At 39.2% G+C, this 9,471-nt stretch overlaps 1 protein-coding gene across 1 annotated transcript; it reads right to left on the bottom strand.

Moving 5' to 3' along the window:
- Positions 1 to 607: 607 nt before the first annotated feature.
- Positions 608 to 3,412, bottom strand: LOC149423459 (uncharacterized). The gene is made up of 3 exons (XM_089632244.1): positions 1,776 to 3,412; positions 1,520 to 1,724; positions 608 to 1,033 (listed from the first exon to the last, which is right to left on the bottom strand). Exons 1-3 carry the CDS (start codon positions 3,410 to 3,412, stop codon positions 608 to 610), a joined length of 2,268 nt encoding a protein of 755 aa, XP_089488370.1.
- Between the last annotated feature and the right edge of the window lie 6,059 nt (positions 3,413 to 9,471).

The raw sequence follows: 9,471 nt of genomic DNA on the forward strand, positions 1-9,471 counted from the left end.
ACATAATATAGACATCCCTTTTATTTCCCGTGGCATTATTATAATCCTAGAGATATTACTTTTCAAATTTTCATTTTATATCCCAATTTTCCATACTCGAAAACTTCCGCATACATTGAATTACTTAGGACGGTTTCATCAAATTCATCAAATTTCAAGGATCGTTTTCAAGTTCTGTGAAAGATTTTACAAGTTCTGTTTTATTTCAGTTCTGTCAAGAAACTAGCCTTTAATGATGTTATAACAGAACTTGAACAGGACTTTCACAGAACTTGAATATGAACGTTGAAATTTGATAAATTGTTCAAATTCTCCGAAACAACCCGTCCTTAGTATTCTATCCCATGCCTTTAGCCTAAAAGTTCGATTCAGATCAATATATTTATCATAATTCGTGTTAAAGAAATCCCTTTTCTTTGCCGCACTATTATTTAAGTTATTCCTCTTTCAATCACTTAACCGAGTGTAGCCTTTATCGGAAGCAGAATGTATTCTAACTGGCGTTCTAATTGAATGTCAATTGTCTTTCACATCGCAGAACGGTTGCGTTTGCTGCCACTGCTTTTGCAGTACTTGCATATCACCACACGCCCTCCTGATGTCGTCATCACTGTACAAATTGACTTAACCAGCCCGGAGGCCTTCGCACCCTAGTGGGTCGTCCTTCTGTACTGGTCTCTCCTTCTTCTTCACTTTCCTCTTCAAACACATCGAGAAAATTTACGGTGGGACTTGCGGCCAATTCCTCGCATCTCTCTTCAGACTCAGTTCGTTCTCTGTCAGGCATCTTTCGCAGGTCAAGCACATGTCTTGGTACACCATCAACTATAATATTGTTGACTGAATTAAGTCCTGTCACCCTTCCTTGCCTCCAGCGTGATGTGCATCTTTTGTCTACTGGTTTGACCGCAACGACATCGCCCACTTCAAACTCAGTCGATACTTCCTCTTCTATATTCACTTGCGCAGAAGGGTGCCTCCATGAATAAGTGTGAACCGAGCTAGAAGGCGCAACACCCTCATCCTTCTGACTCTTCGCAGCCAAATTATACCAAAATACTGCCTGCAGAGGATCGCTTCCACTTCTGGCTGCAGTTCTCTTTATTGTTCGATGATGTCGTTCAACTATACCATTTCCTGCTGGACGGTATGCCGCGCGAAATCTTTGACGTACATTCCATCTCTTACACATATCTGCAACACTATAGGAACGAAACGCAGTACTATTGTCCATGAGAACTTCACTGGGCGGGCCTCTTTCCCGAAACACTTCTTCCAGATTTTTGACAATCGAAACTGCGTTCTCTGATTCGATTTCCCGCCACACGGCAAATCTACTTGGCCCGCAATCGATGAGTGTGAAGAAACATTTCCTACCGAAATGAGTGACATCAACTGCCAAGCGACTCCAATTTGTTGCAACATTGAGGTTACCCGCTTCATGGGTTGACGGTGGTGGGTCAATTGTCCTGCATTGTATGCAGTTACGTACGCATCTATCGACGTCCTCTCTTCTCACCTCGGGATCAACCAGCCGGGCAAGATGAAGCGTTCGCTCTACTCCAAAATGATGCTGAGCATGTAAAGCTTCTACGCTTAAAGCACATGTTTGCTCTCCAGTTTCTTTTTCAAGTATCTCCAACCTCTCTTCATACTCTGAAGATTGTAAGTCTCTTTCATGACGTTTCCTGTCATGGCTACTCTTTACCCAGGCCTTGCAGACCCTAGTAAGTACATCGGCTTTATTTTTACAAGACTCTACAAGGGTGATCGACAATGTGAGATCAAATTCTTCTACGATCTCCTTCACCAATCCCAGACGCCGCTTGACGAGCATCTCTGACATGCCAGAAACTTTTACACGACTACTCCCGGTAAGTGTAGATCTCACCCAGCACAAAACCGTTGCCGAATCTGTAATTATTTCCACAACTTGAAGATTCCACTTGAGAGCTAAGTTTAATCCCTTCAGGACAGCATCTAGCTCCGCTATGTTAATATGCGCTACATCGGTTGTCTTACGCAGCCATGCGGCGTCTTCAACAGTTCTTCCCTCAATTTCCAAGGTAACTCCAAGGGCCAGATTACTTGCATCACAATAAACTCTGGCATCACCTAATGATTCAGGCACTAGCCACTCCCCTTTTACAGGATCGTCAATTCTCACTCTCACCAGAAGCTCTTCAGCCATTTGTTGGGCCCTGTCGCCAACGTAATCATCCCATGCCTGGCCTTGACACTCTCTCTTCATGAAGCTGCAGGCTGTCCTTAACCATCCACACACAGGATAGTGCCCAGTCAGCTTGCCACAGATCGAAAATAATTCCCTTCTACTCAGGTGCGATCCTTCTTGCATTATGGGAATGTCATTGCCTCTTCTGAAGATAAGACGTCCGACCTTATCACGTTCAATACGCAATCCGAGCACTCTTGCGCCCTCCAGCTTCTCGGGAGGCTTAGTTACGAGACCGTAAGTATGCAAGTGTGCCGCAACCTCTTCAGCTGATATTATGTTTTCATTCACTATAATGTCATCGATGTAGCTATCTGTGCCCCGTCGCACCCTTTCGTCAAGCGAGAGCACCTCGTTTACAATCCGTGTCATGATTTTGGGACCACACTTTAATCCAAAACCTAATCTTGTCAAGCAGTATGTTTTGCCTTTATACTTAATGAGTTGGTACTTCCAAAGTTTTTCCTCAATGTGCACTTGTAAATATGCTGATTGGAGATCAAGCAACTTTAGAGGTTCACGTAGCTTCCTCCACTTCCGAAGTGTCTCATCACACACTGCTACATCCTCACCAGTATGGCACTGAACACTCTCGTTGAGTTCACGATAATCCAAGACAGGACGTACTTTTCCCTTGTTCTTTTGGATCACAGCCATTAAAGGAAGGATACCACCGGAGCTTCCCTTCCATGGCCTGAGCCAGCCCTCGGAGATCCACCTTTGAATCTCTTCTTCAAAAGCTGCCTCCGCTTCTGGTAACTTAGTGCTTCTATAGCACTCTACAGTGTTTTCTAATTCAGCAGGAGAACCTCTCCACACCCAACTCACGCACCAGTTTCTTCCGTTGAATGTAGCTTTAAAGTCCTTGTTCTCAACAGATATTCTGTCTGCCGAGGTTTCACCAGACTCGACACAATTCGCACTGTACTCGTCTAGTCTGCTTCTTACGAACTCTACCCTATCGCGCATTATCGTAACACCACCCAGTTCTTCGATAACGTCCATGCCCAGTATAACATCGACTGCACTTAATAGTTTTTTCACCACCACACAGTCTACCAGTAGCGACACACCTTGCACTACTATCTTGGCGACACCTCGCCCCTCACAAAGTACACGACTGCCATCAACAGCAATCACATCACAACCAGGACCTTGTACACTACACAGCCCACTCATCACTACTGTACGAGAACACCCTGAGTCAACGAGTGCACGCACCTTCTTTCCATTGACTGCAACTTGGATTATTGGTAGCGCCTTTAGTCCTGATTCAGAAGAGCTGCCGGCGCACCAGTTCTCCTGCTTCCGTTTCCCTTCTCACAGTGCCTGGCCAAGTGACCATCTTTTCCGCAGTTCCAACAGACACTTTTCAGCTGCTCACAACAGAATTTGACCAAATGTGGCCCACCACATTTAAAACAACGCCGTCTTGCATTTGGAGATATTGCGACAAATTTCTGTTGGCCCTGAGCCACCGCCACGACAGGCTGATCCACGAGCTCTGCCATAAGAGCTCTAGCACGCTCCACGATTGTTGACAGCGGCATTGTCTCTACTTTTGGCTGCGCGCGCAATTCACGTGATACCACTGAAGGCAGACCCACTATGAAAGCTTTCATGAGGAGAGAATCCGACGTCACACCCGCTAGCCTTGCCAACCTCCTCAGGTCCGTCATATAGACGTCGACCGGCTCATCACGCCATGTGCGCCTCACGAACTCCTCATAGGCCAGAAACGGGTTTGTTGCGAACGCACAAATCAACGCATTTTTGATGGCGTCACCATTGCCCTTATCCTCTGCACTCAGCTCATTGTAGACAGCAAATGCAGGTCCCTCCAGAAACATCGGGATGATCGCGCACACATCTTTTACTTCTTTAATTTTTAAAACCAACTCGACTTTTGTTATCCACTGAATAACATCGCCCTCGCCATTAAAACACCTTAATAAATCTCCGAGTTTAATATTTGACATCTTGCCGAAATAGCTTGTATTCTAACTGGCGTTCTAATTGAATGTCAATTGTCTTTCACATCGCAGAACGGTTGCGTTTGCTGCCACTGCTTTTGCAGTACTTGCATATCACCACACAGAATGCACCTCTAACGCCGCACCACTTTGTTATAAATCCGGCTTTTTACTCATCTCCCGGCACCGCTTCCTCCCGGGGGAACCTTCGGTGGGACTCACGGAAGAGGTGTTTCACTGAAAGTGAATCTAAGAATACACTCAGGATGCAATTTTCTTTATTTTTCGGATTCAGAGAAGTCTTACACGAGATTGAATTGGTAAGATACGAGTACTCGATCAATCACCGCGCGATAAGTGGATGTTTATTTCCATACTTTCAACGGGAAACATATATGTAAGGTGTGTTATTTCGTTATCGTACGTGAGTTTTTCTTTAAGAAGATTAAGTCTGTGAAATGACGATATAGAAATTTTCTGTCATTATTTTGGTTATCAAAGCCGTAGGACAAATAGTATTATCAAAAAATTTTGAAGACCACAAAAAAAACTACTAAGAATTATATGTAAGTGTACTCCTAGTTACTACATGCCTCAGTTTAAGGTTAAAAACAAGTTTTTTGAAAAATATGGCGTCTAAGTAGATTTAAAGCTCCCAGCTGGAAATATTATATTTGAAATATATTCAAAAGCTCATATCAAATTCCAGATAAAAAAATATTTCACAAAATTCAAGACACCAGACATTGAACATTATTTTTGTCAATATTATGACTTTTTTAGTAATTCTACGGTGACAGCAAAATATAGCCATATACATAAAGTCCTAGATTTGTTAGTTGGTTGAGTGGTTCAAGGTGTAGGGTTCACGATTTCCATTCAGACGTTGCAAGTTTACCCTCTACCTTAAGTCCTCCAAATGTCCAAAGTATGTGTTTTGTTTCGCTTTTTATATAAAATGTGAAGTCGAAAAAAAATTCAAGTATGGTCAGGCTATTTGAAACCCAGGAATGGTTGTATTTAACTATTAAGAAAAACAAAACAAACTGTCCTTCTTCATTTCTTCTAACACACTCGTTTAATACGGTAGCTGCTCATATAACGTCAAAATAATTCGTAAATCTTCCTCGAAACTTAGGTATTCAATTACGAAATTTAATTTACAAAGTTCATAACACATTAATGCTTCAGTCCCAGTTTTTTTATGTTTAGTGTTTGGTGAACGGAATATAAATTTAACTTGCTTCTTATCACAGGACGCAAATTTGTTTAATTCAAAATCTCAAAAAATACCATCGTCGGGGAGCGGAAAGTTTTATAAATTACGCAAATTACGTTTTGAATGGAAAACATGCTGCAAAAACGTGAAAAGTGCTCAAAGTGAAAGAGGGTGATAATATATAGCGGTAAAACAAAAGAAAAAATGGACAGACGTATTCCAGAGTGGCCTTATCTTTTAATTGTGTTGGTGAAAATATAAAATGGGAACAGCTTGAAGATGGTAAATGAAAAATTGACAGCAACTCTTTTATCTTGGAGTAGAACTAGTTTTTGTTATATTTGTAGTTGTTTAACAATTATTTATTAATATTCGTACTGTGTGTGACAATTGAAACAAACGAACCAAATATTATGATGTAAGAGAATGATTATCATAAATATATTAATTGCTGCCAAATCCAAAAAAACTCTTCTTATAATTTTGGAAAAAAAAATGTTCTTATCGAATCTTGCCAATCTTAGGCCAATAGATAAGTACATAAACGATATTAATTATTTGTTTCTTTCCCATTAATGCTATCCGATGAAATTGAAATCCCAACGGTCATCCATTAGCCGGGATGGCCATTAATTTTTGTTAATCTAATGCATCTATTTTTAACGGAAGCATTAATTTTTTTTTGGTTTGACTGAGGATTTAACCTTCCTTCCGAGGGACTGACTAAATGAGTAAACCGCACTATCACTTAAATAATTGAATCGTACCGAGATTTTTTTGGATAAAAACCGATGTAAATTTTTATAAAGTCATCCAAATTCAGAGAAATCATTGTGTGTGTGCGCGTTAGTGTCACCAAAGATAAAAAGACTGCAATTTTATTGACAACGAGTCTAGTTTCCGCATGATCAAATGTCGGGAAGGGGATTAATTTCCATTTTGAAGAATCCATTTTATTCATTAGTTTATTAATTCAATCCTGAATAATGATTTATATTTAATAAAATGTTAATAAATATTCATCATTCGTATCTGTTACAGGGTACCTACCCTAAAAACTGGCGAAGAGAAGACTCGATGGACTGCGGGGCGGGCCTTGTTCGTGAGGCGCCACTCGGGGTGTCAACTACCCCAAAACGCTGCCTCCTGCCTCCCGTGAGAGTTGGCAAAAACTACTACTTTTCACGTCAAGTTTATCACGGTGACATCCGCTTCCAACACGCCTGTTGGCTGTTGGCCGTTAGCTGTTAGCTGGTGGTGTTGGCATAATAGCGTTGTTCATTTTTTAAACATGTAGAAAGAAATATATCAAAGAACAATGGGGTGCGGAATATGTGGATTTAACGGATTTTATGAAACAAGTCATACGAACAGAGTTGTGACATATATGGTATATTTTTTAAATTAACAAAAAGTATTTATCTACCTTTTTTTATTTTCAACATAGAAACACGGAACATTTTTTTCGACTCGGCCAGTTTCTCTTAAGGCGAAGCTTAATGCTAAATCACTATTTTGATTAATCTTTGTAACGAATTGTTTACATTGTGAATATCAAAAAATATGCTTATATATATAAATTGAAGATTTTTCTATCGTTTCGCTTGAGTATAACACAAATAAAAAAATAAAAAATTATTCAATAAAATAAATAAATGTAAGCTAACTGTACTAAAAAAAATATTTTTTCAATAGAAATGTATGAACGCGTAAATAAAATAACTTTTAAATACAGTATTATAGCTAAGATTATCTGTGACAGTTTCACTTGATTAATTTTTTTATTTTCTTATAAAATAATTTACAAAATAAATAAAACCTTTGTGCTTGAAATCGAACGTTTCTAGACTCCGTTTGCCAAGCGATTTTAATGCCTATTACCTACAAAATATGGTATACCAAGAATATACACATTTTTGGCTTGTAGCTTCCTTGTGGCTAGGGAACACTTGACTACATGTTAAAAAATATTAGGTTTTTGAGGTGTTAGAACTGTGCATAAAATATTCGTAAGTAATTTGAAAAATAATACTTGCCTTTATTACTTAGGACGGGTTGTTTCGGAGAATTTGAACAATTCATCAAATTTCAACGTTCATTGACGGGTTCTTTAAATGTCCTATACAAGTTCTGTTATTATATCAGTATAGGCTAGTTGCTTGATAGAACTGAAATAAAAACAGAACTTCAAAAAATCTTTCACAGAACTTGAAAATTAACTTTGAAATTTGAAGAATTGTTCAAATTCTCCGAAACAACCCGTCCTTAATGTTAAGATTAAATATGCCTCAACTTATTCCATTTGCAGATTCGTTATATAAATTCTAAATATATTTTGAACGAGCTTAGGGAAGTCCAATTTTAAATTGACGGTTTTGCACTACACCAGGTTGTAAGTCCTTTTGTAACATAAAAAATTATAATAGTCGTTAATAAAATGATATTATAGTAGTTAAAGCCAAATGTAATGGTTAATAATTAAGGAAGAAAAATATAAATAGAACATAAAAATCAGCACGAATTATAATGTCAATGAAAATCAATTTCTAGTTAACGAAATATATTTTTATGATTTAAAATTTGAAGTTAATAAAAATAAGGACTCACTAACCATCACGCCGTTTCCCCGCAGGGGTAGGCAGAGAGGATGGACTGCAAACAATTCGGTCTTGGCATACAATCCTTGCCTCATTCACATTCATACATCCTCTTCCATTATTCTGACTCTTGACATGGCCCGACTCAAGTATCTGATTCACTTGGTCGTGCCATGTCTTCCTCCGGTGTCCCCGAATCCTTCTACCAGTTACATGGTATCTTCTCCTTACACTCCTTTCTTCGCTCATTCGCTCTACATGCCCAAACCATCTAAGCGTCCCTTGCTTGATCCCACTCATTACGCTTACATCACCCTTGCACTATTTGTGGATCTCCACATTTCTTAAACGATCATGCATGGTTTTACCAAACATACGCCTCAGGGATCTCATTTCTACAGCATTCAAGACTGAAAGTAGACACTTTCATCCTTTCTCTGCCAGTTCCAAGCCTCCGTGACTTCCGTACATCAGGGTAGCTACCGGCACTCCATTGTGGACTACTAGCTTCGCTTCTTTGGATATTTTTTTTGTTAGCGCCAACTGCGTTCAGTCCTCCATTGATGGAGTTACCTGCATTCACCCTTCTTTCAATATCTCTGTCAGCCTTCCTATCTCTCGTAAACATACTCCCTAAATACACAAACTCATCCACCTACTCCAATTATTCATCATTCATAACTATATTGAAAAATGTTTTCGTACTCTCTCTTTCAAACACCATGACTTTACACTTACTTACATTCATCATTAACTCATTCTTCATACATACTTCGTTCATCCTAGACACGATAGACTGTAGATTTGCCATTCTGTTAGTAATCAGCACCGCATCATCAGCATACAACAGGCAACATACTCTCAGATTTTCAAATTTGCGCCCAGTCCCACCTCTTTCAATTCTTGCATACAATTATCTATGTATAAATTGAATTACCATGGTGACATTAAGCAGCTCTGTTTGACACCTTTTGTTGTATCAAACCAACCCTCTATCAAAGACTTTATATTTATTTAATTTATATTCAATCTCAAGGGTGGCCAGAAACTCGAAGATAATTTCCAAAAGTTATTTTAAATATCACCACAATATTATATTTATGATAGTCAAATGAACAACGAAATTATAGAATTTTTTTAAACCTAACGAACTTGATAGTATGATTAATTCTTTGCGTTCTTTAGTTGCACCGCCATGATTCCCAGGTCTCTTCGTATCCATAACGTGCTCTCAGACGTTCTGCTGGATTTTAACTAGCTTATAACTAACTTATAGCCAGCCAAAAGCAGCTATCAACTAGTTGTGTTGGTACGCATCTATACGATTGCCTAGATCTTCGAATCAATATTAGTAATTACGAAAGTTGGGGCTTGTTATGCTATGGAGATTATCGTGAGCATTGTTAACTAGAACAAAGATTTTAGAGAAATGATCTGAAGGCATTTTTC

Source organism: Hesperophylax consimilis, chromosome 5, assembly GCF_061612785.1.
Source record: "Hesperophylax consimilis isolate HC1 chromosome 5, BYU_Hcon_1.0, whole genome shotgun sequence".
Classification (NCBI taxonomy): Eukaryota; Metazoa; Arthropoda; class Insecta; order Trichoptera; family Limnephilidae; genus Hesperophylax; species Hesperophylax consimilis.

What these genes read in the sequence shown, in the direction of transcription:
- LOC149423459 (XM_089632244.1), bottom strand. Translation starts at nt 3,412, where the DNA reads ATGAGTGGGCTGTGTAGTGTACAAGGTCCTGGTTGTGATGTGATTGCT. An exon ending in GAAGAATTTGATCTCACATT is followed by an intron (nt 1,725 to 1,775) that starts GTCGATCACCCT and finishes TGTACTTACTAG; the next exon opens with GGTCTGCAAGGCCTGGGTAA. An exon ending in CCCGGCTGGTTGATCCCGAG is followed by an intron (nt 1,034 to 1,519) that starts GTGAGAAGAGAG and finishes TTGGCTGCGAAG; the next exon opens with AGTCAGAAGGATGAGGGTGT.